The sequence below is a fragment of the Phyllostomus discolor genome, chromosome 4, assembly GCF_004126475.2.
Source record: "Phyllostomus discolor isolate MPI-MPIP mPhyDis1 chromosome 4, mPhyDis1.pri.v3, whole genome shotgun sequence".
Taxonomy (NCBI): domain Eukaryota; kingdom Metazoa; phylum Chordata; class Mammalia; order Chiroptera; family Phyllostomidae; genus Phyllostomus; species Phyllostomus discolor.
In genome coordinates this window covers 196910729-196938638 of record NC_040906.2, presented here as the reverse complement: position 1 = coordinate 196938638, position 27910 = coordinate 196910729, and the positions used below count along the sequence as shown (strand labels likewise).

Sequence of the window (27910 nt, the reverse complement as noted above, 5' to 3'; positions counted from 1 at the left end):
TAAAGCATGTGCTATTGGAAGAAGGTTTGCTATTTGTGTCCTAAATATTAGACCTCTGAGAACGATATTAAGCAGACTTGAAAATGACTTGGATCTGTATTAGGAGTTCTCCAGATACATGGCCGCATTTCAGTGGGGCTCAGCATTCTTGTCGCGGGAGGTATTAAGTGGGAGCCACAGGCACGTAGCCGACGCTCACGAATGAATGAGATAGGGAAGATGCCAGTCACGCTTAGCATTAAGTTGGACCTAGCCACGCAGACTTCTGAATAGCACACACAATCCTCATCACCTTCGGAAAGCAAAACCTGGGAAACTGCAGATGTACACTGTCCTTTGGACACCGCGTTCCCTCACGGATACCAAGGAAAAAGGGAGTGAGCGGCAGGGGACACGATAACCACAGTCCCATGACTGAGGCCACGAATAAGCTACTGTGTGTCAACAGAAGTCAGATACTGACAACAGAATTCTTTTAAATGGAAAAACATTGGCGTTGCAAAAGAACGTCTTAATACATTGTGAGGGTTAGGAACTGGGAGAAATCTCCAGCTGAACAGAGGGAACTGTTTAGCAGAAGCCTCATGAAATTGATTTTAGTTTTACAAGGAATTAAGTTACAGTTTTTGACTCTGGACCATTAAAACCAACTCTTCAGCCAAAAAAATGTATTTGGGATTTAACATTTTCTTTTGGAAAAACATCTTAAAAGTGACGTATCTTAGTCACTTAAAGGCTGTGAAACTCTTATTTTAACAATATGATGGGGCCCTCTTTCCACCAAAGCAGAGTTAATAATAATATGGTCTAAGATCAACATTGGTAACACATGTGGTTTGGTATCTACTTATAGACACTCTGGGAGTTGTGTGGTCTTTCTTGATAGCCACTGGGGCTGATTCTGGGCTGGTGAAAGTAAGCTAATCTTCCATGACCAGTGCCAAGGACCAACTCATATGCCCTATTATCCTTAGACAAACAATATCCTGTGCTATAATGTGGAAATCTAGAAGTGGGGCAGAGCCAAACACCACCCTGCACAAACACGAGGCTTCATCACCATTTGGAGCGTCAGCTCTGCATTTGGGTCCTGAAGAAGATGGCCAGCCTCGGTCCCTATCGGGCCACTTCCTCTCCCTGAGAGCCAGCTCCATGGCCCTCCTGGGTGTTCTCCCTCAGGTCAGGCCTGCCCGTGTCTCGGCTCGCACCCACGGGGCTTGCACCGCTGCGGTGGGGCTCACAGACCTGCTGAAGGAGCATGTTGCCAGTGGGCAGACCCTCCTAGAGACCAGCTACGGGAAAGGCGGGGGGAGGGGGGAGCGGGGGTGGAAGCCTGGAGAGCTGGTCTCGCCACAGTCTGTGGTCCTCACCGGTCTGGGGTTGGCAATGCCTACGCAGATCTGAAAACACTTCCCAGAAAAGCCTTTGATGGTGGTGTACACACACCAGCGGGCACACACAATGTTTTTTTTTTCATTTAAAGTGAAGGGGATGGGCCAGTGAAAGGGGTCCCTGAGGACCATAGAGTGGCCTTCAGATTGAGCACATGGGCTGTGTGGGCAGAACAGAGAGTCATGTCAGTGGTGTGGTTGCCCGGAGGAAGAGAGGGGGCTGCTCCAAACCCACCCCTTGGAAAAAGCTCTCATTCTGGTCGCACGGCCCATGCCTGGATCTCTACCTTTGCCAAGTTCTTCCCTTGAAGTGGAGCGTCACACCTCAGGGGAAACGGCAGGTGGCGGTGAGTGTGGGGGTTGTGCTCGAGTCCAAATCCTGGTGCTGTGCGACCCAGGGCAGGCTGCTGGGGTGTAGAGTATATCGCCATGCCCTAAGGCCACCAGGACTGCATCCTCTGCCCTTGTTGTTCACGCGCTGAACGCAAGCGTCAAAAAGGTAAGACAATGGACTGACCCCAACGGAGGTTTACTTCACCTTCCTACATTTCCACTGAACCAAACTGAGGTGAATAAAGCAACATACTTTCTCCTAAAAAGCTCTTTAAAATCACTTTCAGTACATGTGTAATAAAAAAGTACCTAAAATGATTCTTTTTCTAAGGAATCTCCCCATAAAACGATGATGTGTCATTTAATAACTCTTTAAATTTAGTTTACTTATCTGTAAAATGGGAATAATAAAAGTCTCTATGTTATTGGGCTGTTCTGAAGATTAAAGTAGGGAGTCCACATGAAATGTTTATCACAGGACATGCCTTCACTATTCATTCAAAGAGTTGTTATTGAATTCCCACGACGTGCAAGGCGCTGTTCTGGAAGTTACTATTATTGTTTTTAGTCATAGAAATTCCCCTGGACAAGACAAATTGTGCTATTGTCAGCTGTTAATATCTTCATGCTTCTAGAATTGTCTCTGAGGGAGAGGGCCACGGGACAGCTACCTTTCGGGAGAGGATGGTTCTGATGCCCAGGACTGTTAGCGTGGAATGAGCTGTTTAGGGTGTGGGAATACTGCCCGGGGATACTGGAAGTCCGGAGGCAGGGATGGGGTAGGGCAAATCTACCTAGAAAGATGGAGTAGGAAGATGCAGCAGAGGAACTTCATGTAATTGCAATGAGCAAGGTCTGTTCTGGCTACGGGCGAAGCTTGACCGATAGATAGATGGACCTGGGTCTTCATTTACAGGAGAGAACAAACACTTAACTGACATCCTAACTGTGGTGTGTGCACTTCACATTGACCAGGGACTGTCGGCACTCCCTACCACCGTGGGGTCTGCAGGACTCAGGAGAAGGGAGGTGCTGTGGGCGATCCCCAGGAGCCCCAGAGATAAGTCTGATGGTCTGATGACTAGGAAGTGGGTTAATATCTCTAAGTGCTCACGCGCTCCCTGGCCCATAGTAATCGTGATATCAGTGTTTGTCAAATGAGTGACCTGGTTGCCTCTCCCTATCAGAAGATTTCCTTCCTGGGAAAGATGGGCTTTACGCGTCACTAAGGAAGGTAGCATTTCCGCCCAACTGACACCCACCAGGCTCTTACAGGAGGGCTGTAGACTGCTGGTCTCAGAGCAAAGAGGAGCGTGGTGTACAATTCATTCACTGGGCCAAAAAGCGTCTCTGCTCTAGCATATTACTAAGATGGCTAAGAAAATGCACTCAGGTCATAAAATCAGAATCTGGTAAGAAGAGACCTTGGGGGTCTTTACCACGATGCCCCTGAGCTCTTCCAAAGCTGTGCCACGGAGCTGAGTGGTTCGCATCTCCACATATGGCATACCCACCCAACAGGGACGCATGCCATCCTCTCAAGGCTTTTCATGGACTGAACTAAGTAAAAAAAATTACACATCTATGATTCATTTTACAATGCTCATCTGCTAGTACCTAGATCTTTTCCAGGCAAAAATACAAATAATAGAAATAAAAATCAGATCAAAATAATGGACACACAGAATCAGTCCACTGAAAATTGAAATTCTGTGGTAAAACTATATGACATACTAAAGGGATAAAATTGTTTCAATACTCTATTTAAAAAATGACTTAAGTTTGGACTGAGGTTGAGCAAGCCCTGCCTGAGGCTGCAGGGATGGTTTCTCCTTGTTTCCTCATTTCCACGTTGCTCAACTGTCCCCCTTCCCACTATCTTTATCCCTTTGCCTCTGATCGTGGAAGTGGAAGAGGCCACAAAGCCTGGCGGGAAGCTCACAGGGCTTGGGGCCAGACAGGCTCCGCCCCTCCCCGACTGAGAGACCTCCGGCACAGTCCCTAGACGGTCAGGGGTGTGTTCTCCTCTGGGGAAGGTGGAGGATAATATCTAGCTTGCCACGCCACTGTGATGATGAAGAGCATGCATGCAGAGCACAGGTCACAGAGCCTGGATGTGGCCGGGACGTAACGCACGGTGGCTATCTGCGATACATGCTGATTCCAGTAAAGGCAGGCGATGCAGAAAAGGCTCAAGGAGCAGAGAAAAACTACCCAGAATCCACGAGCACAATTAACAACTGCTATTCTTTTGGTGTTTTTTTCCTTTCATATTATGAGTGTGAGTGTGTGTACTACAATCACGTATAAGTATTATAGAATATAAAAATATAAATAATACTGAGACTGATTTTTCATATTGTTTTTCAGAGTATTTTCCAATGTCATGAATAGTCTTTCAACATAAAATTCCAATGGCTTCATAAAATGTCATTGTATCGCTGTACAGTTGCTTATTTCACTTTCTCCGAATGTTAGATGATTCTCTTCCCCTCGTGCGACAAGGGGAGGTGATCTGGAGGGGTGGGCAGTGCTCCTGTGTTCAGACCCAGCCTCTGCTACCTTCGGGCTGCTTCAAGCGCGAGCAGACTCTAGAACAGAGTCTCTGGATCTTCATCTGGAAGTGGGGCTGAAGAGGGTTCTCATCTGCATTTGTTTCCTAGGGCTGCCATACATTTACCGAAAGACACGAGTGGCTTAAAACAGTGGTGATTTATTCTCTCACTGTTTGGGAGGTTAGAAACCCCAACGTCAAGGTGTCAGCAGGGCTGTGCTCCCTCCGGAAGCTCCGGAGAAGAAGCCTCTTTGCCTCTTTCTAGCTCCGGTGTTTGCCGACAATCCTTGGCGTTCCCTGACTTGTGGCATCGTAACTCCAGTCTCTGCCTCCTTCCTCCCTGAGTCTCTGAATCTCTCTCTTCATAAAGATACTGGTCATTGGATTGAACTCCCCTCCCAGCCAATGTGACCTCATCTTAACACAATTACAAAGGGCTTATTTCCAAAGAAAGTCACAGTCACAGATACAGGGGTTTACGGTGTCAACACTTGTATCTTTTGGGAGGCCACAATTCAGCCTAGGACACCACCTAATGCACTTGTGAGGAGGAGGTGAGCCAGCATAAATCTAAGGCACAAGGCTTCAGGGACTATCCCAGTGTGAATTGCCATTTTTAGAGGTTTTAGTTCCAAAAGGCACCAGTTTTAGGAAGGCAAGAGTTTCAGAGCATCACACTTCTTTGCGCTTGGAAGTTGGGCCATTTCTATGGAGCAGCACTTTCAACTCGAAGCTGAGAAAGTGAAAGCGTAGGGAAGAATCATAGTGCCTCATGAGCCCGAAATGCCGCGGTGGTCTCGGGGATTGGACGGCTCCCCAGCTCCCCGACCTGGGCCGCCCAAGCCAGGAGAGTCTCCACCCGTGCTTCTCAAACGGTCTCGCACTCCCCCCTACCCCAGCCCATAATCCATCTCAGATCCATTATTGTAAACTACAATAAAAATAAGTCATTAAAAAAAGATCACAGCCATGCCCATTCGCCATGCGAGTTTCTGAAGGCTTAGCTCCATCGCTGCCCTGGTCTCATCACCTCATCACCGGCTGGAGGAAAACAGCGTGCGGACGGCACTGGTGCTCAGACCACACTTGGAGAGCAGCTCGGGCCGCGGGCAGGGCCACTGCCGCCCCAGGGGCCCCGCTAACCGATTCCCAGCCTCCAGCCCGGTCCAGGGGGTGAGCCTGGCCGGGAAAACAAACACACCTCCCGCACCTGAGCCCCAGTGTTTACTTTGAGTTTGTTTTCCCACTGACTTACTTTCCTTTCAGTCTGGGCTTTCGAAACCACTTTCTGAGGGAACGCAGGCGATCCCAGCCGGCCCAACACCACGGCTCATATGGAATGCATTTAGAGAGGGGGAAAAAAGTCGAACCGAGTGGTTATACGATTTTGAACGGGCTTGGACATGGCGTGGCTGGAATTTCAGAGCTGGCTTTTGTTTGCATTCGTCATGAAACATTTGTTATATGAGCTGCTGCTACCGCTGCTCAGGCAGCTGCTGCCGAGAACCCCTCTCAATGGCTGCTTTTTCCTCGGCCCTGAGCTGGCTGACAGCGCTCTCGAACCGAGGGCCCCCTACTCTGCGCTGGGAGCTACCCTTGCGTTGCGCTGGGGAAGTGACACGTGACAGTGCGTGGGATGCAGACGCATGCGTCTGCCAGGTTACCCTGGAATGTGTCTCTGGAAGGTTGCGCACCCGCCTCGGATCACGAGAGTGTCTTTTTACTAGTTCTTATAGTTGACCCTCTCTCCCACCAAAGAGACTGCTAGCAGGGCCCTGGTCTGTCTTTGAAGTCATTGGAAAGGCATAGTAGTTTGGGGCCTCATGACTGCCACATCATTCAGTAACAACCCAATGGAGTTTAATTAATGAGTTATCATTAGAGGATCTCGTTGTTGTTTGTTGGTTTTGCTTTTGGAATTTCACCAAAAACTTGTTGTACTGTTTCACCAAGACACAGATGCCGAAGGTGGCGGCACTAAGGCAGCCCGACTTACGTGGTGGCTACACTGCTCTCACAGGAGACAAACGTACCTAAGAGAGCTAGCTGAGAGCCACAAACACAAAACTGGCCATCAGAATCTTAAAGTTCATGTGCTTAGAACATTCCCAGCTAAATGTAGCAGGCTGATCACATGGCTTCAATTCCTCTCCTTTGAAAACCTTCGCAAGAACGGCAGTAAAGAATAATAATTTTATTCTTTGTGATTGCAAGATCACGAGAACAAACGATTGGAGAGTGAGGTCAGAGAAAGACCTCAACCAATGTCTGGAAGGTGAAAGCGGCTGGAGGAATCTAGTTGAGCGGAAGAAGCACATCTGAAGTGTTGGCGGAGGGGGACCCACGTCAGGAGGGACAGCTCCCCCTGCAGAACCCCTGATGCACAGAGAGCTGGCACCAGGTGTCCCGGATGGAAAGCTGGGCATGAGGCAGGCAGCCTGGGTGTGAAGCTGTTGGGCCCTGATTTCCCCCACAGCTGCAGGCGGCCATATAGCTTGTGAAGCCTCTTCCCCCATTCTGCAGGGCTTTCCTCATGGCCTTGGAGCAGCCAGTCTTAGGAGCTGGTTTCCAAAGAATGTGGGCAGAGGCTCCGGACTGACCTGCTCACCCAGGGGACAGAAAGGAGAGGCAAGGACGAAAAGGAGGACAATTAAGTGGATGGTGCAGTGAATGAGGGTCTTCAGCTCCTGTTCCCACCCCAGCAACCACATGTACGTCCTCCTCCCCTCCCACCCCCAAGCAAATGTTTGGGGAATTCTTCCGTGGGAAAACTGAATCAGCACCAGAGAAACAAGACGTACAATCACTAACAAATGTTTTTTTTTTCCAACAAACCTTCTAGTGCTGCTAGGTCATGCCAAGCGGAGTCCATTAGCCAGTGAGCCGCTCCCACTGCTCAGTCCTTTCAACGAGCTCTTCGGCGCCTCCCCCTCAAATACAAATCCTGACGCAGGTCACCGAGGAAGCCTTTGGGCTGGGACAGCCGCCCAGACCAACGAGAACAGTGAAGAGGAACTTGGAGCAGATAGAAATAATGCAGGGAAAGAATGGAAACCTTTTTTAAAAATCTCTATAGTTTTCAGACCTTTAAGGTCATCTTGCATTTAATAAATTAGAAGAAGGTATTATGTAAAAAGAAAAAATATTTAAAAAGAGTTATTGGAAAAGAAACAATTCAATAGACTGATAGGAATACAAATCGAGGAACTGTTCCAGAGGTAAACACTCGAAGAGATAAACATTTAGACAGGGAAAGATAAGAAAACACGTAGAAAGGGAGAACGGGGCTCAAAAGCCCGACCAACGGCATTCCAGAAATGCAGCAGAGAAAATGCTGGTGATAAGATCATGAAAGAAATAAAACAAGAAGCATTCATTCCCAGGCACAAAAAAATGTGAATGTTAAGCTTAAAAGTGTCTGCTGAACACTCAGCACACGGGGGCTATTGTTCTAAAATTTCACGAAAGGAATAAAGGGAAGACTCCAGGAGAAAGACAGAAAACAAAAAGCCAGAGAAAAGGAGGTGGGAAATGGAATGGAGAAACGCAATGGCGTGAAGAAACCCACCCGCTGCCACAACGGGCGACCCAGCGAGAGAGTGGAATTCTGAGTCTTCCAACGGCCAATGACTCAGGAATCTACCTCCTCCCATGCACCTTTGGTGGGGAAGCAACTTGAAAATAGCTCGGAATAAGACGTGTTATTAAATCAGGAAACAGGATTCGTGGGACCCGAGAGAACAGGGACCCAGCAGAGCCGCGTGGTAGAGGGAACGTGCCCGAGCACAGCTGTCAGGAGCATCTGCGTAAGGAGCCGGGTTGACGCAGGAAGGCAGAGAGCTCTGGGGGGAGGAAGGGGGTGGTCTGGGGAGGCGGGGCAGTGGGATGGTAATACTGGAAAAAATACAAGAAGTAATATGGATACAGCAGATCTAATGGCACATATGGAAATTCTGATACGTAGAAATAAATCTAAGCCAATGAAAACAAAACCAAGGCAATAATTAATTCCAGGGAAACTGACAAATCATGCAAGAAACGAAACAAAATGACGGCAGGCTACTTGGATCGACAGCAAATGAATGCATATGTCACAGTCCCATGAACAGGGACTATGCATCTGAAACGTAGCTGTGGCCACACCAGGAAGACTGGGGGGAGGGAGGGGGGAGAGGCAAGGGTGATGGAATAGGAGAACTGAAAACAGTATCTCAACTAAATAAACCGAGAAGCAGCAGCCTGCACATACTAGTCATAAGTAGTTGGTGATTGTCAGCAGAAACTGCTCACCGGGCCGAGAGGGTTTGCCTCTGCAAAAGCAGACTTCGTTTGAAGGGGCGGGCTGGCGTGGGAAACTGCTGCTTGTCATTACTCATTTGTAGTGCTATTTGGTTTTTAATTGCATGCACACATGACTTTCATCCATAAAATGCAGTGAGAAAACAGGGAGGTGAAATTCTGGGAGCACGTCATGTTTTGAGCCAGCCACAGCAGTGTCTGGTTCTGACGAGGCAGCAGAAGTCCCTAGAAGCACCGTGCGGGCAAGAGCGGGGGTGGGGGTGAGACTTTCCAGTCAGAGCACCTGAAACCCCTGCTCAACAAGCAAGCCTCTCCCACTCTCATCCGCGGGGAACTATACTGAATTTCTCCGTGCGTTTGTGCACAATGAAATGCACGTGCTTCAGATAACCCACAAGGAGCCACAGAACCAGCCGTGTTCTGTGCGCAGGTGCATTTGTAGTTTGTTGCTGTATTCTTTCACGGTCTGATGCCGTCTGCAAGATGTGAAACGCTGGGGCATTGTATGTTGATCAAACGTCTGAGGTACTGAAAAAATACAGGCCAGGAAATGGCATTTTTAATTTGAAAAAGATTTAGGCGAACAAAAATAGAAGCTTCCATGATAAAATGTTGAGTCATGCAAAAACGGGTAAGGATTGTGTTTCACCCCAGCTGGGGCTACATTTTATAAGCAAAGAATGTCAGAGAGGCAAGGCCATGAGCCAAGGGCACAGAGACAGCTCTGAGATCTCTGCCCACTGCTCTTCCCACATCGCCACACGAGTCCCTGCGGTGACAGGGGCCTCGGGCATGTGGGAGCAGGGAGGTCACAGGGTCTTTTACAACAGACCCACCGTCACCCTCCGGGGCCAGGTCTCTCTTTAATCTGCCTTGTCCAGGCTTTAGAAGCATTTCAGCTTCGCAGAGTGTATCAGGAAAGTCCAGAAACTGAAATTTGTGGTGACTAATTTTACCCTTAGTAATACTCTTACTCAGTGCAAAGCATATTCCTGTCAACCTCAACTAAAAACGAAGTAGACGTGATTAAATTCTGAAGAAGAGAGAATTTACCTCTACACCCAGATATTATTAGCCAGGTTTTGGTTTGGGGAAATGAATCACCAGAGAAGAGCGCACACCCCCACGCCTGGCCACACCGTGTGAGTGCGTGTGGGGAGCGTCCGGGGTTCTCCAGAGGATGAGGTCGGGACGCAGCCTAGAGCAGTTTCCCAGGGCGCATGGAGTGGGAGGTGGGGGCTAGGGCAGACGTCTGGAATGGCGATCCCAAGGCTCCCTGGTGAGGGAGGCCAGGAAGACCAGAGTCAGTACCAGGGGGCCCAGCCAGCCAGGCCTGGGTGAGGGAGTGACTGGGAACTATAGGGGAGTCCATGCTGGGGGGAAAGGGGGAGTCCAGGTGGCCAGGGAGGACAGCGGTTGGGGTCTGGAGGGGTGCGGTGCCACCTGGAGCCAGTGGGTGCCCAAGGCTGGATCTCAGGTGAAGAGACTGGGAAATAAGCTGTTAGAAGAAACCGCAGCATAGGGACCTGGGTGCCTGGCAGGAGCCCTGAGGTGCTGTTTGGGAAGTGTGGGGTCCTTGGGTGGTGGTCAGGCTTAGCAGAAGGCAGGAAATGTGTGTGTGTGTGCAGGGGTGGGGGGGTGACACAGGAACCTCTGACAACTGCAGCTTGGCTACCGGCTCTGGGGCTGGTGTGAGTGGCTCAGTCCCAGGTTGCACCCCATTGAGAGCTGAGGCTACCGGTGCTTTTCCTGCCTCTGCAGGCTGTCTTGGCGGCAGGGGGAATGACTGACTGTGAGGGTTTGGGGTACCCAGCTCCAAGAGGCAGGGTCAGCAGGGGACGGCCGGGCCACTCCTTACGCCTCCCCTGGCCCTTCGTGCCTCCATGCCTGCACTCGCGTTGTTTTCTTCGGCCTGAAATGCCTCTTCCTACATCCCGGTCCCCTCCGTGAGCGCCGGTACGCCCTTCGGGGCCTGGCACAAATCCCTGTGCTCGGAGGGGCTCCCCTAGCCCCGCGGCTGGCGGCTTCCGGCCGGTCGGTCACTGTCTTTACCTCCAGACGGCCCTTCCCCAGGACCGGCGCTTTGCAGACACCCCCACACTCGCGGAATGCGTCTGTTGAAATTGTTCTGGTATGTTCGGATGGAACCTGCTATTCAAACATCAGGTTTCACAGATGAGAACTATTTCTAGAGTTATTACTAGAAAATCAGTGTCTGTACATGAAGTCGTGTTTTCCTGTTATCCTAGGCAATAACATGGACGAAGCCCTCTCCTGGGGAAGGGGTGGCCCCAAGGCGAGAGTAAAGTAATAAGCAAGTGAAAAATCCATTTAAAAATAGAATTCGAGGTAACTGTTATTTCCAACAGAGTTTACAATTACAGTTGAAATGGGTCAAAAGTATATATAGGATTACATATTATTTATTATATATTAGTATATGCTTTATTATTTATATACTAATATATTTATTATATATTTTTATATTTTATTATATACTATTATATATTATATATATAAAACTAGGCTGCAATTTCAGCTCTCATAAACCCCATCAGACACATTTGGAGGCTGAACCCTCGTGAGAAGGTGACGCCACCGGGAGCGGAACGAGCTCTCAGTCTGTGGTTCGCGAGTTCCCTCCAGGAAAGTATTTGCTCAAGAGCCCTAAGCACGTAGGAGTTCATTGAAAGGGGCCTTTACATTATGTGTGAATTTTAACTGTTCACTCAACAGACGCAGTTAAAACAGTCATACGCTTTCAGTTTTCATTTTTACACACTGTTTTAAAAGTCGGGCAATACTGTTCCCTGCCACTGCCCCCGTCCCCACCAGAAAGACATCGAATGCTGCCCAATGGATCCATGTTCAACATTATTTTCTTCTGTGTGGATCGCCGCACACTGGCTTAAGATAACACCTCAGTGACAGAGGAGGACTTCTGAACTCACACGCCCTCGTGAACACGAGGGTCTACACGAGCGCTGGCGAGGCCGTGGGGAACAGCGGGCCCTCGTCGCTGTGGGTGGGAGTGAGTGCAGCCTGGTGCCACCACTGCGGACAGCCGTGGGGAGGGTCCTCGGAAGAGTGAAAAAGGAACTGCCTTAGGGCCCAGTGACCCCACTTCTCGGTACATATCTGAAGAAACCCCAACCACTAACTTGCAAGAACATTCACGCCCTTAAGTTCACTGCAGTGTTATTCACGGCAGCCAAGACACGGAAGCAACACAAGTGCCCACTGACACACGAGTGGACAAAAAAGTGCTAGCACATATACACAGGGGAGTATTACTCAGCCGTAACAAATGAAATCTTACCGTTTGCCACAGCGTGGACGGACCTAGAGAGCAGCACGCTAAGTGAAATAAGGCAGACAGAGAGAGACAAATATCAGATGATTTCACCCATATGTGAAATCTAAAGAACAAAGTAAAGGGACAAACAAAAAAGAAACGGACTCACAGATGCAGAAAACATCTGATGGTTGACAGACAGGAAGGGAGTTGGGTGCAAAAGGTGACGGGATTAAGAACTATAGCTTAGTAGTTACAAAGTAGGCAGGGGATGTGAAGCTCAGCACAGGGAATAATACCATAACAACTATGTACGGAGCCGGGTGGGGACTTGAAATATTGGGGGAACACTCTTTAAAGCCTACGGCCATCTAACCACTGTGCTGTCCACTTGAAACGAAGACAAAATAATGTTGAATATAAACTATAAGTTAAAAATTAAAAAAATAACCTATAGATTTTATTTTAAGCTTTTACCTTCTCCTGCAATATATTCTCTGAGAGTTTAATACTTAATAACCTCCGAGCTAGCCATTAAATATGAAGAATCCTGGGAGCATCGCAGTTCACGGTGGCTGTGGTAGTTCTGGGGACGGGAGTGTGAATGTCTGTGGTCACTAAGGACGTGGTCACTGTGGGCGAGTTAGTTGTTCAAACAGTTTGAGTCTTGACTTCTTTCTTTAGAAAATGAGGGAAATACTGTTTGTGTCCCTCACCTCCAGAGGACTCCATCTGAAAGTGCTTTCTAACTGTAAATCGCTTTGCAAATTATTATTTTGGAGCTGCTGATGGGACCCAAGGCTCTAGACTCAGGTGTGACTGTTGTGTATCAAGGAGTTGAGCTGTTTGAATGAACGGATGCACCCACACACACACACACACACACACACAACTCAGGGCCAACATGGTTGGACTCTGGCCGAGGACATGGCTGCTGAAAATCAAATCTTCGGGGAGAACATGGATGCAGACGAGCCAACCGCAGGTGGTCTAGAACACAGACCTATCTTTATAAATGATAAGTAGAGTTCTTTGAACAACTTCATTGGTGTCTGTAGATGTATATCATATGAATTCCTCCTGCGCAAGAGCTGTATCTCTGTCAGGTTCCAGAACATTTTGGCATTTGGTTATAGCACAAAAGCAATAGGAGATAGAAAATAAAAATGGAAATGACCTGGCTGGTGTAGCTCAGTGGATTGAGCACAGGCTGTGAACCAAAGTGTCCCAGGTTTGATTCCCAGTCAGGGCACATGCCTGGGTTGCAGGCTATGACCCCCAGCAACCGCACATTGATGTTTCTCTCTCTCTCTCTATCTCCGTCCCTTCCCGCTCTGAAAATGAATAAATAAAATCTTTAAAAAAATAAAAAAAATGGAGATGAAAGGCAAAAGACAGCACCAGTTTAATCCAGAAATTATAGAATGATGAATTTTTTTTACAAAACCAGAGTGGATGGTATACAGTAGTCTGCCCTCATCCACGGTTTTGCTTTCTATGGTTTTGTGGTCAACCAGGGTCTGAAAATATTTAGTGGAAAACTCCAGAAATAAACAATTCACAAGTTTCAAACTGTGTGCTGTTCTGCGTAGCACGATGAAATCTCCGTCCAGCCTGGGACATAAATTATCCCTTAGTCCGCCACAGCCACTCTGCATGTACTATTCACCTGCTAGCCACTTAGCAACCGTCTGGGCTATCGGATCGACTGTGCTCAGGTCACCCTCATCTCACTCAGTAATGGCCCTAGAGCTCAAGAGTGGCGATGCCGGCAATGCGGACACGCCAAAGAAAGGCCAGAAAGTGCGTCCTTTGAGTGAAAGGGTGAGTCCAGTAAGTATTTTTAGGGGGAGAGATAAAGACCACATCCACATAACTTTCATTAAAGTATACTGTTATTGATATAACCATTCTATTTTTAGTCATTGTTGACCTCTTACTGAGCCTAATTTATAAATTAAACATGAATCATAGGAAAGTATGTCGAGAAAAAAACATAGCATATATAGGGCTCGGTAAAAGCCACTGTTTCGGACATCCATTGGGGTTTTGGAAGGTATCCTCGATGAATAAAGGGAGGAGGTTACTATATATTTTTCTCAACTCACATAAACTTATTTCATTGTAAAACTCCATCCCCACCCCCAATTAGCTCTCATATAACACAGTTTGGACTCCTGCATTCAATTGTACTTGGAATCCTTTGATATTCAGGATCCCATTCTTAGGCCCCAAATTGGGCCTAACTGTGCATCTGTGTTGGAGCCTTATGCAGATGCAAACTCTGCATTAGGAAACTGCAGGCGTGGCCTGGAGAAAAATGGAGAGGCACTGCCACCTGCTGGACAAAGTTTAATTCACTAACAGCATAATTCTGCACGTAAAAGTGAACTGGAGGTTTTTAAAGAACTGAATCTTAGGATCTTACTTAAAAAAAAACCCATTACACTTTTGGACACCTGTCCTATGTCTAACAAATGATATAATATATAGCAGCCTGGAAATACAGCAGTCAGCACAGGTTAATGGTGATTGGCCCCAATCCCATCTCAACAGAGGGGTCATTTAATGTTATTTCTGATATTTCTGGTAAGAGTTCAGATATAAAAACAAATAATTAAAACAAACAGTGACTTGGATGATGTGTGTTTTGTGAGTCCCCAAGTGTGTCCTTGTAGTAACAGTTCCAGGAGACTTACTCCCTGTGATTGTTTCAGGGACAAGATGTGTGGCCAGAATAGAGCGGATCCCGTCCCTTAAGTCAGGTGTAATTGGTGAAATCAGCCAAGGTTCACCTCTCTCTCTCTCTCTCTCTCTCAGAAGTTACAAGAGAGCTTGATGTCCCAGTTTCTCACAGACACAGGCCCCACCTCTCTCCCTCGACGTGACTGGCGGCCCAAAAGCTAATTACTGAGTCCTTGTCACTTGTTGGGCTCTGGGCTAAGGGCTTTACATGGAGTTGGTCAGGTACCTCTCTCAACAACCCTGTAGATTAGACAGTATTGTATATGTGTATTAAACAGCCGGGGAAACTGAGGCTTGGAGGGTTATACTTGCCCCTGGTCACACAGTCGAGGAGCAGAGGGGCAGCTGTACCTAGGCCGTCTGCTTGAGAGCCTGTGCTCTGATCATTCTGATACCCTGTCGTCTCAACAAAAATGCATAATGCATGCAGAGAAGGGGCTGGACATCGTGGCCAGAAAGTTTGAAATGGGATCCCATTGTGGGTGCAACATCACTAGTTACGAGGAAGAACGGATTCTGAACATAAAACTCCATCCAAGATTCCATTGCGTCCCCTAGGTGGCGCTAGCCTACAAAACTAAACCTGGAAATCACTACGTAAAGTATAGAAAGAGCAGCCTTAAAACATTCTATGTGATATTTTAGTAGTATAATAATTCAGACCTTAGAGATCATCCACCCAAAGATACACTTGCCCTGGGTCCAATGGGCCGGACTGGAGCAGAAAGAGGACTAGAAGTCTCTTCTAACTCCCAAGTCACTGTTCTTTCCTTAAAGAATGACTATTCTGTATGATACACAGGCCAAGTTGTAATCATGCAGTATTTGTTTTAACTTAGCAGAGACATTTTTTATTGCTAGATGAGAACTTGTATTTTCCCTGTAGGATACTATATTAAAATTTCCTTTCTACATATTTGTTATTCTTTTCTATGTGAGCGTCTTCAGATTTAAATACTGCACAGCAAATGAACTCCGAGTGTGCACTATAAAGTTCTGGTGGGAGGTCTAATGATCATTCCTGCCGAGTAACAAGATAATATTTAAATTTGTACTCTATTTGTCGCCATTGTTTATAAAACATTTAAGTAAGCAACAGTTTTTAAAAACAAAGCCCCCAACTTATAAGTGAATTTAAGTTGTCAAAGATTAGTCATTTGTTTGGAATTACACATTTTTCCTTTGTAATAGTTGGTGGCCTGATTCTTCGAGGCAGCCCACAAAAGTCCCTACTGTAATGTAAACATTTCCACGACAATATTTACGTTTGTAATGAAAATGGGTTGGGAATAAATGCCAATGTAATATTAGTAACGGAACATATTTAGAATACAGGGTTAAGGGATCGGACACAGGTGCTTTCAGGTCCCCAGGAAGGAGGAAGGTTAAGGGCTAATATTGGGTCACACAGTTAGTTCCATGTCTGGCTGCTAGGTGGCGCTATTGAACTAGAACAGCTCAGTTCTTTGCCCAGTCAAAGGTTTATGTGAGGGCTGTTTATATGACTGTTCCTATCGCAAATACTCACATAATCTCTGTCTTCGATTTGCTTATTTATTTTCACTTTTAACACCACTACGAGTTTAGCTCCAAAGGAAACTATGACTAAGAAAAATATTGATAGCCCGCAGTGTATCCGTTTCAGACCATGAAACAGTGGAAGTGACTGAAGAAAGAATCACTCAGAGGTTCATCGGTTGTGCACACAACGGGAGGCAGCTGGAGAGTGATTCTGGGGCGACAGTCAAAATATTTAACAACCGGTTCCATTCAGGGACTGAATTCAGGCCACGGGCCTGAAGAGCCTCTCTGTACTGTGAGTTACCCCTTTCGTTATTTCATTGTTGGGGGATGGTGAGGGCCAGCCAGGGAGGTGGGTGCACCTAAGGGTGGGTGCACCTAAGGGTGGGTGCTGAAGGCAGTATAGATGTGTTCCACTAGTTGAGCCACTAGCACAGCTGGATGGTGCCAGCTGGCCCCGCGCTGGCCCTGGGTGTTTAGAAACCGCTCACCCCACTACACAGGACGATTGGGCATCCCTGACTTTCTTTTGGAGGAAGCCTCAGAGTATTATTACTATGCTGAACTCGAAGGGAAAACAGTCTTTGATTTATTGGTGGAAAGATTGCGGCTGGAGGCAAACGAGCTAACGGTAATTCGGTTTTCGGAAATATGTTCTCCTTTAATTAATGTGCCTACAGGTCATGGGGCCGAGGCCCACGGGTTCTGAGAAGTCATATATTTTTAAGTGAAGCAAACAGTTGGGAGGCCAAGGGGACACAACCTGGTGACAGCAGTTAAATGGGGTAAGCTTTCTGTTCCTGGTTTATTTGCATTTGAGAAGGACGAAGATGAAAATGTCCTCCTCTAAGTGTGCGGGCCCACACCCCCGAGGTCGACCTTGGCTGTGCTGAGCTGTGGCGTCCTGGGACCTGGAACAGTGTTGGTTCCGGGTCCCAAGATGTGTGTGACATGGGCCACTGATGCTCTCCCCAGATGCTGGGACAAAGGCGTGTTCATCTTATTTGACCACTAGTGTCTGCAGGACTCAGTCGGCCTTTATCTCTTACCGTGTATTACACACACACACACACACACACACACACACACCCCTGCTCTACAATAAGAGAAAGCGAGGCAAACTAACAAAGAACGATGTAAACCTTTTCACGAAAGGAATCTAATCTAGGATAAGACCCCTCCTTGCACAAAGACCAGAGCTGTCCTGTCTCACAGAACTAAACATTGGTCACAGCAGGTTTCTTGAAATTCTCTAACCTCTTGCAAGTGCCCATTGTTAAAAGGGCAAAGGGAGACCTAGTTCCCCAAACTGACTATTTTAGGGTTTATTATGCTTCTGGTCCTTCCGAACACATTTCCTGCTGAGGAGACACACCTGCGGGGCACCTTGAGGTTCCCGGTCATGTTCCTGCATGTAGGTGCGTCGGGATTTATCTCCGAACGAGGGACCTGGGAGACTGGGGCACATCCGCCAGGCAGCCGCCTCCCCGCAGCACAACCCTGCAGGTGGTAGGGGCCCCCTTATGGAACAGGACCCAAGGCTCCTGTAGGCAAAGACCAGACACCCTGGGCAACCTACCTGCCGGTGACCCAGGTGTGGTGTGGGGTCCCTGCCTGGCTGCGGAACGGGAGGCAGCAGGCTGCATTGGTAGGGCCTTTCAGCTGCTCCCTACTCCCCCAAGGCAGAGTGCAGCAGCCTCCCGTTTCAGGGTGACGAAAGAGCAAAACCATCGACAGACCGGTGAATAAACGTGTGGGGCTCGCTGTGGCAGCGGGAGATTAAGGAGAATGGGAAAGGGACAAACAATGCTGTTTGTCTTTCTCTCAGGATACAATAATGGTAACAAAAGCAAATACATTTCTGAGGGTAATTCTATTTACAGTGGCACTATGGGCAACCTTTGCAATTGCTTTGCTGCCTTCTCTTCCTTGCTTCTCATTTGGGAGCCACTCCATGTGGGAGAATACAATCATAATCGTATTTTCGGTTTGCTGCTCTGTCTATTCTGCTCGCCAGGATTTTGTTCGCCCGAGTGCTTTTGTCAAATGGAAACAGACCAGAGATGCTTCAGCGCTGGGAGAGGCTCCCACACGCCCACGCCTCTCCACCTGTGGGTGCCCGGCACCCACCAGCCCACTCATCAGTTCACCCAGCAACACGCTCAGGACAAGGCTGATGGATGTGGGGCCCAGATCACTTTCCAAAGGCAGAAACGGCCCCACCAAGCCTTTAAAGCACGGCGAGTTTATCTTTGGACCTGAAGCTCAGGGCTTGTGCGTTAGTATCTCATGGTTTTAACCTCGCTTTGCACATCAGGGGGACAGTCCTTCATTAACAGGAGAGCTGATTTTACCGCTTTCTATCCTGAGTCCGTGTCGAGGGGGGTAACACTCAGAACAGGGAAGAGCTTGCTTACAGAGTTACCTGGGTCTTTGTAGATACTGAGCACGCCCTTGAAGTAATGAGGTAAAAATCTTTCCAGTAAAAGCAGCACATCTTCCAGCTCTTCAAGAATCCCCACGAGCAGGAAGTTTTCGTTCACGTTCAATTTTGCTCTTTCCAGGGCCCACTCGCCAGGCTCCCTGTATGGATATAAAAATCATATTAAAAAAAAAATCAGAGATTCATTTTTTGCAATGCAGCAACAACACGCTGCAAGTGTCTCTCTTCTGCCTACACACCCGCATTTGTATAAGGTCGACCCCCGTTTGGTCAAAGACCAGCTCTGATGGAGCTGCCAGCAGCAGCCTTGCCCTGGCCTGCCCCGCCTGCTCACCACTATCGCTCCCCCCCACCCACCCCATGCTCCAGGTCTCGCTCAGGCCCTTGAACTTACTGACCCTGGCCCGAGTATTTGTGGGAAGGAGGATACAGGCACAGGCTGTCAGGGCTTAGTCCTCATAAACATGGATCAAAGGGTGATTAGAGTGGCTCTTTAATAAGAAGACCAAACAGAACCAATAAAATGAAGATAGAAGTTTTGAAATATGAAACTTACTGACATAGGATTTTGGTAGGACTCAAAATAAGGGTCAGGTCATGGTTGCTAATTGTCTTATTCTTTTCGAGAGTTTAAAGGCAATGTCTTTGAATGGTAGAAGGAAAACGGCCTCATCTTGTTGGTAGAGCAGCTCCCCAAGCGGACAACGACGTGTGAGCGAGGAAGAAAGGGGGTCGCAGGAGCGGGGCTCCCGGCCTGGCTGGCTTTCGCCGCCTCAGAGAACTGGGGCGAGCCAGGATCCCCTTGTTGAGACCCAGCTCACATGCTTGTTGTCGAGGTGGGACAAAGTGCCATTTTGAAAGAGTTTTTGAAAATCATTGCGTCTGAACCAAGATAAGACAGCAATGAGTACTCTCTCCAAGATTAGGAAATAGATAATCAGGAAAATACTTGAGGGAGTTAGTATCATGTTTCCTGGAATAAATATCTTCATTGTGACGGAAAATGAGTCATTTGGCTCCAAACTGTCCCAGTGTGCGAAGCACTGATCTGGAACCAGGTGTCCTTTATTCCAGGGACGGGGACAGCGGGGCGGCCCCCTGAGCTCAGGAAGTTCAGGGTGAAACAGAAAACTGACACGTCTAGTCCGGGAATCCCAGCCATAAACAAACTGTTGTGTGGGGCAAACTCAATACAACAACAGTGATCACTGTGTCAGCGAACAGCGCGGTGCATGAGCTGCGACTCGGAAGCAGCTATCTCCCCTCGGTCTCTCCAGGGGCACAAGGACCTTCTACTCAGTGTGCTCTCTGGGGGGAACATCACTCCTGGCAACAGGCTTTATTTTCCTCCAAGCAGAGAGAGTGGTCATTGTTACCACCACTTGTCCCCCAGGCCACACATTCGTCTAGCACAGTGGGTTTCAACGGCAGCCCGGCCACAACCACCCGGGAGGCGGTCATGAAGGCCTTCCCTGCCCCGAAGAGACTGCGGTCAGCAGGGGCTTCCTAACAAGTGCCCCGGGGACGCTGAGGCAGGAGGAGGTGGGCAGATGGCACCCCGAGGGCCCTACAATCGGAGGAAGTCACTCTCTGAAGAAGGTGATCACTAGGAAGTCCTTTCTTCTCTTTCTACTAAGGATGTCCCATGAGAGAGATGCTATCGAATTTCGGGTGTGAAGGTTTCAGACCCGATCAGACAGGCGACACGGGCCAGGACCGGTGTTGATGAGGCACAGTCACTATGGAGGAGCAGGCTGGTGCTGCCCCCCAGCCCTTGCTATCACCTGGCTCTGCAGTGTTAAGTATAAAGAAAGAGTTTGTTTGGCCTTCCAGGGGCACAACTTTACGGGGTGGTCCCAGGGCTCTGTCAGAACTGGACTTGTTGATTTTTTTTTATTTATGGGATGTTCAGAGTCTTGAATAAGATCTTCAAACACTAACAGTTCATATTAACTTAATTCCGAGAGGCCGAGAGACAGCAGATTCTGCCACCGCTGTCCCCAGGAGCCTTCCTTCCGTCCTTACCTGCACCGGGGGTGCTGTCCACAAAAATACGGGATGATGTAGAATAACCGGGGGTTGGAGCACTCGGGGTAGTTTTCAAGGATACACTCGTTGATGTCCTGGAAGAGAAAACACAGCAGTGAGACGCCCTGCAGCGTCTGTAAGCGACTTGTCAAGTGCCACACAGTGTGAGTAACGTGGATGCGTAAGTGACCCAAGTCAGCCTGAGGAGGTGTCGAGAGCCCGGAGGTTTCGTGGGAACGCTTCCTTTTCCCCTCACATCCTCCTGGTCCACTGGCCGGGGGCACAGATGGTCATAGCATCTCAAGGAGTGCCGGCTCTGGAGGTTGAACCGCACCTGTGCGTGCCCCAGAGGCCTGGGGTCTCCCGCTCTATCCAGCATCTGGAGGGCAGGTCTAGCCCCCGTGGCTTGGTGTGGCCACAGTTACCAGCCAGCTGGTAGGTATACCGTTGGAACCTAACACATTATTTGTTGAGTGAATTCAGTATGACTTAATTCTTAATTCATTCCAACTTAACCTGAGATCCCTGTACGGCTAGCCCCGTAGAAATGCGTCTCCCTGCGTATCCACACGCCCAACACATGATTACTAAGTGCCTACAATAGCCGCATAAAGGGTTTGTTCATTTTGGAGGGGCTGTAAAATCATTCCTGGTTTTGTTTTAGGTCAGGAGGTGACAAGGCATTTGTATACAGACTTCTCTCACTTTCACGAATAGCAGTTGCGATTCCCTGATTTTCTGTTTCTCTTTTTCATGGGGTTCACCATTAAACATGGACTCTCTGTGAGCATCACCAGAGCCTGCCATGGCTTGCTGGGAGCCAACAGGAGGGCCGAACACCAGCTTCCATCAAGGCAGATGATGCCCTAGCTCAGACACTGGTCCTTAGGTGTTTCTAGGGAGAAAAGACAACCCAACCTACAAACACACCAACAACTGTGGGTGTTTTTCCATAGACGACACTGTCAAGGCAGACCAAGAGAGGGTGTTAACTCGCAAACACGGTCACATGGTTGATGCAGTTTATCAGTCATCTGAAGTCACTGTATCTGATATGATAGGGGTAAGTGGCTATTATCAATTTTTTGTTTAAGTTGGGAATAAGAAAAATATAACTTAAACTTTTTTTTACAATAACCCTTTCTCCCCACCCCTTCCATCATGCTTGTTTGGTTTATATATTGATGAAATAAATGACACAATTACAACACCAAATTCCACTGGAACAAACAGACTCAGCAGCAAACACACTTGGAGCACCAGAGGGTACTATGGAAGCAGAGGTACAGAGTTCCCAGAAAGAGCAACTGCCCCTTGACTTGTGTCTTGATAAACCCATCACAAGTTGAAAATATCATAAGTCGCAAATGCGTGTAAAACACATAACCTACCGAACAGCATAGCTTAGCCTAGCTGACCTTGAACATGCTCAGAACGCTTACATAGCTACAGTTGGACAAAACCATCTTGTTGCCACTGCCCAGAATCACGAGAGTGTACTGCATAGCCCACCACTAGTCCGGGAAAAGATCAAAATTCAAAAAAATTCAAAACGTGGTTTCTGCTGAATGCACAGTGCCTCACTGTGTATAGAAAGCCATTAAAAATGCATGATGTCAGACCCAAAATACCGTGCTAAGAAAATTTGACAGGGAGATAAGGATCTTCGTTGCTGAAAGATTTATTATGACAAACTATGGCAGAACTTAAGTGCTCCTTACTGGGAGGCTGATTTGCAAGGATGATCCGGCACTTTCCTACAGTGAAACATGGGCACCCAGGAAGGGTAAGGAGCATCTACACGAACTGTCCTGAAAAGTGTCCGTGATGAATTTCAAATGAAAATAAGCCAATTACAAGGTGATGTGAACATGTAGGATACTATAAAAACATATTTGCTTACATAAACACAAAGATACCTGGAAGGATACACATCCAACTGTTTAAAGGGTTATTTCTGGCGGTAGATATAAAAGAATAACGGTAATACATTGAACTTATACTTCATTCATTTTTGGAAATGTTAGCTTTTATTATGATGCATGTATTGCCACGTCCACCATCAGGAAACTATAAGGAGATTGACACGTTGTAAAACAAACCCAAGCTCGTGTGGGAGGCTGACGCAGCGTGGCCGGGAGGATGCTCAGACCTCCCTTTGCCCTGCACACTCTGGGGGTCTCCTGGCAGCTGGCCTCCTCCAAGAGCCCGAGCCTGAGGTCAGAGGGAGCCAGTAAGTGGGCCGAGGTCGGAGTGTGGGGAGCCAGGGGCCAGGCGACCAGCAGAGCTAGGGGAACTCTGGCCAGAGCGGGTGTGGTCAGAGGCGAACTGTCTGTCCCCTGAGGCCGAGGCTTCACACCAAAGGGTGGGGTCAAGTGGTGGTGGTTTGGGGGCTTTCCAGAGGCCTGCCCCATAAATAGCCAGCCCCCCAGAGACCTGTATTAACAGGAGGGATGGGGCAACAAAGCTCTCCCACGGGACTGTCACAGCACCCGCGCCTCTCCAGAGTTCCCGTTATAGCGGTCTTTAAAAAACTTGTGTCTTTCTCTGACGGACTTATTTCGCTTAGCATAATGCCCTCAGGATCCACCCATGCTGTCACAAGCGGTAACATTTCATTCGTTTTTATGGCCGAGTACTAGCTCATTGTACGTAGGCACCACAGCTTTTTTACCCACTCACTTATTGACCAGCACTCGGGCTGCTTCCATAACTTAGCTATTTTAAATAATGCTGCAATGAACATAGGGGTGCATATATTCCTTCAAATTGGTGGTTTGGGTTTCCCTGGATATTTACCTAGAGGTGGAATCACTGAGTCATAAGGGAGATCCAGTTTTAATTTTTTTGAGAAATCTCCACTCCCACCAAAGGTGCACCATGTGGCTTCGCTTACATGTGGCATCTAAAGAACAATAATATCTGAGCCAACAGAGCAGAAACAGTGTCACAGACATGGAGAAGAGACTGATGGCTGCCAGAGGGAGGGGGGCTGGGGACCTGGGTGGGAAAGGTGAAGGGATGGAGGGGTACAACTTGGTAGTTACAGGACAGTCCCCGGGATGACACCACAGGGGGCATAGTTAATAGTACTGTAATGACCATCTGTGGTGTTGGGTACTGGAAATATCAGGGGGAACAGGGTTTTTTAAAAAAAATTTTATTGATTTGAGAGTGTGAGAGAGAGAAAGAGAGAGACATCAGTTTGTTGTTCCACTCCTACATTCACTGACTGATTCTTGTATGTGCCCTGAGCTGGGATCGAACCCATAACCTTGGTGTATCGGGACGACGCTCTAACCAACTGAGCTACCCAGCCAGGGACTCAGGGGGAACACTTTGTAAAGTGTGTTATTATCTAACCACGATGCTGTACACGTGCAACTAACACAAAGTAAGATTGAATGTAAACCGTGGTTAAAATTTTTTTAACTAAAAAATAAAAGAACCCGTGTCCTGAGTGTCTGTGTGGGTGGTGAGTCCATGAGCAGAGAGCGTGTCTGCTCACGGAGCCTCGAGCACTTAGCACCCTGCCTGGGGAAAGCAGGGACGCGGTAAATATTCAATAAATAAACAGACTAATGGCAGAGGGAAAAGCCAAGGCACACAGCCCTGCTTCTGTCCCCAGGGAGCCTGGCCTGGGCTGGCAGGGGCTGGCAGGGGCCGGCCTCTGGCTGGGGTGGGGGTGGGGAGGGCGGAGGAGCTGCGGGGCCCACCAGGCCAGTTCCCAATGGGATCCACAAATAACCTCACAAGGTCAATTCCTGGGAAGACATAAATTCCTAGTTTAAGAAGTGCTGTTAACAATTCTTCTTTTCTTAGATCAAGGCATGTCCCTGGGGGGATTTGAGAGCTTTCCATTTGAGCCCATTAGGCTGATGAATGGTGCTGGCCACAGCCCTCCTTTGCAGGAGGAGGACAGAAGTACCAGATGACGCAGGTGGGGAGACCAGGCCGGAGCTGTGCAGACCTCGCAGCTGGCTGCCTCGGGCCCAGCCGCTGCGGACAGTGACGCCGCTTCCCAGCCGCTCAAGGACGCGGGGCCCCGGGACACTGCTCCTGGCCACTCACACGGTCCATTCTTACTGGAACCCAGACCTTCGGCGAGTGACCTCTCAGTGTCCCGGGAGAGCGAATGGACAAGTGTCAACACAGCTGTTCTGACACTGTTCGGCTCTGACAGGCACCGTCCGGCCCCCTCCCCCCGCACTCCAGTTTCCCTGGTGTTGCTGGTTTTGTCTCTGGCACAAGGCCTCGCCCTCCTGGGTGGCTTTACAGTCCCCTTTTTATGCTCAAGTTCTCTCTCTCCACATGTGTAAGTGTATAGATAAACAGTGTATACATATTAGGTATGTGTAGTATATATATTTTTTAAATTTTACTTTTCAACTACAGTTTGCATTCAGTATTATTTGCATCAGTTTCAGGGGTACAGCATCGTGGTTAGACAATCACATGCTTTACAGTGGCCCCCTCCATATCTCCAGTACCTATCCGGAACCACACACAGTTACTACAATATTACTGGCTATAATCCCTATGCCGTACTCAACATCCCTGGGACCATTTTGTGATTACTAATTTGTACGTCTGCATCCCTTTGCTTCTCCACCCAGCCCCTCAAACCCCTTCCCCTGTCAGCCATCAGTCCGTTCTTTGTGTCTATGAGCCTGTTTCTACTTCGTTTGTTTATTTATCTTGCTCTTTAGTTCCCACATATAAGTGAAATCATATGGTATTTGTCTTTCTCTGTCTGACTTATTTCACTTAGCATAAATACCTTCTAGGTCCATCCATGCTGTTGCGAATGAGAAGATTTTATTCTTTTTAACGGCTGAGTAATATTCCATTGCAGATAGTACACATATATTTTTGTATGGCTATGCAACTTCATTTTTTTTCCTTTTCATGCAGTGTTTCTAGGATAAGTTTGCTTTAAGTGAAAACCTTTATTTTACGCTTTGCTCTAAGATCGTCATCGTGGTCGATGACTTTGGCTGAGCCAACCCGCTTGCCAGTGCTGGGCCTGAGGTTTGCTCATCCAGCCCCTGGATGGGGGCCTGAACCGTGGGCACCCGCAGCACTCTGCCCGGCCAAGTCCAGCCCTCTCATAAGGTCAGGTATAAAGAGAAGACCCTACTCCACTCACATCCCCTCATTATTAGGGGAATGAGGTATTCCTTGTAACTAAAAGAATCCTTTTACTTGACAAACCTACAAACAAAAACAGAGCATTTTTTGAAATTTATTCCAAACTGTATTATTTTTAAAAACGTAGACTAATATGGCCTAGGTTTTCTTTGCGGGTTTGTCTTCTTCTGCTTTGATCTTACAGCAAAATCATCTATTGACTTGCTCCTGGAACATTTCTACAGAATGGAATGCGATGAACAACATTCACTTTTTAAATGCCAAAGGGTCCAGTGGGTCAAGGGGAGGCACCCTAGTCACAGCCAGACCCCTGGGGGGTCCTTCCTGATTCCCCTCTCGCCTTCACTCTCTGCACTCAGTTGTCTGGCCCTGCAATTTGACCCCCCGATGGCTTCCTAACCCTCGCTGTCCCACCCGTTTCACACCACAAACCTCTGTTCAGCTCCTCCCCAGCCAGTTAGTATCTCTCCCTCTCATCTCTTCTCCCAGAATGCATTTTCCATGGAGCTTCCCCAGTGACTCATCTGAAATGCAAATTCACCCGTATCACTCTCCTGTTCAAAAACTTTGAAGGACTCTTGAAACGCCAGTGAGAATAATGTTCAGTTAGGGCACTTATTAAACATGCTAATTCCTTGGCCCAACTCCCAGAGTGTGTGATAGAACAGAGTTGGAGTAAAAGGCGAGGAATCTGCATTTTCAAACAGACCTTTTGTTGATTTGGAGAAGATGGTCACTCTCCCTGAGCTATCAACATTGTGCGATGAGGTAATTTCACACCTTTGCTCATCAGTTTCCCTTGCCTGGAATTTCCTTCTGGAAATTCCCCTGGACCCACAGGCAGGTCCAAGTTTGGGAGTCGTTCCTGGCTGGACAAGAACTAGCACACTCCAGTCCATCTGGAAAGAAAGGAAGGCTCCAGCAGCTGGAGAAGACTTCAGGATCTGACAGCAAGTTCAAGGTGACTCCTGGTGAGCCTTCTGAGTGAACAAGGTATGCAGAACCTGCCCATTGTGGTCTGTGGCATCCTCAACACCCACAGTCCCCATTTTTAAAAAGTCCCCCACCTCTCACCAAGTTGACAGTGGTCCCTGAACTTTGTTCATGTCACAGAAGATAAACAAAGTCAAATCTCTGGTATATTTCTCCATTCCACAATCTTCCATCATTCGACCCTCTCCAATCTTACGGCTAATCCTGGGCCTCCTCCAAAAAGGAGGGATTTAAGGAGTTCCAGGAAAGGGAAAAATCAAGGTACATGCAGTGTCTGGGGTGCGGGAGGGATGCAGGACTCCCAGCCCTACGGAAGCCAGAAGGGCTGGGCTTTGCCTCGGTTTCTGTATTGAATTGTATAGAAGATTTCACTTGATAAAAATTCTAAATCTGCAAATCATTGCTTTAGACCAGTGAGCATGACCCTTTGCTGGGGCCCCATCTGATTGCTGGACTTGTTCCTTGTTTCCAAGGTGCAGGCCCAGCAGGCTGCCTGCTTCCGGTGACTGAGGCCAGGTCCACTGCTTGTGTTAGAGCCTCTCCCTGTGTTAGTAGCTTCCCTAGGACCCCGGTTCCCCCAGGCAAGGGTGCTCTGACTTGCTCTTCCTAGGTAGCTCCTCCTAAGACATGGCACGTTGCTTCTAAATACCAGGCCTGTCACCAGGCTCTGTTGGGGCCTGACTGGCATGTCATCATGTCATTACATTTCACCTTGCCCACTGCCGCCTTATGTCCTGCCTGTTGCACGGATCCTGGCCCATAGTAGGCACGAGGGTCCGAGTCCCACCCGATCACACTGCTCCTTCCTTTGCCCTAAACAAGCAGGTGATTCTGACTGTAGGGCCCAGGGAGTCTGATCTCACTAACTGGACCCTACAGTTAAACAGCACCTTATGGAAAAAACAAAAATATGAGAAACCATATTTCCTATCCCTCTCCTTCCTAGGGTCCAGGCTGTTGAGAGTTCCACTCTTCTCTCAACTCTCCCCTTTAAGAAAGGGGCTACCAAACCCTTGTTAAGAAGGGGAACAGTAGGTTTATCGTGTGTATAAAAGTATTAAATGCTATGTAGTGTTTATATTCTAAATGTAAAAAAAATATTCTAAATTATGTGGTATCTTTTGTTAAGAAGAAATTTAACGTACTGTCACGTAGGT

At 48.0% G+C, this 27910-nt stretch overlaps 1 protein-coding gene across 2 annotated transcripts in view; it reads right to left on the bottom strand.

Annotated features, from left to right (window-relative positions):
- Positions 1 to 27910, bottom strand: part of UST (uronyl 2-sulfotransferase) — a 266013-nt gene that overhangs the window by 26207 nt on the left and 211896 nt on the right. For both annotated transcript variants that reach the window (XM_036024868.1, XM_028510379.2), the window contains exons 6-7: positions 20607 to 20704; positions 18564 to 18721 (exon numbers count right to left, since the gene is read on the bottom strand). In XM_036024868.1, the coding sequence (XP_035880761.1) occupies positions 18564 to 18721; positions 20607 to 20704 (256 nt within the window). The remainder of the gene's footprint in view (positions 1 to 18563; positions 18722 to 20606; positions 20705 to 27910) is intronic.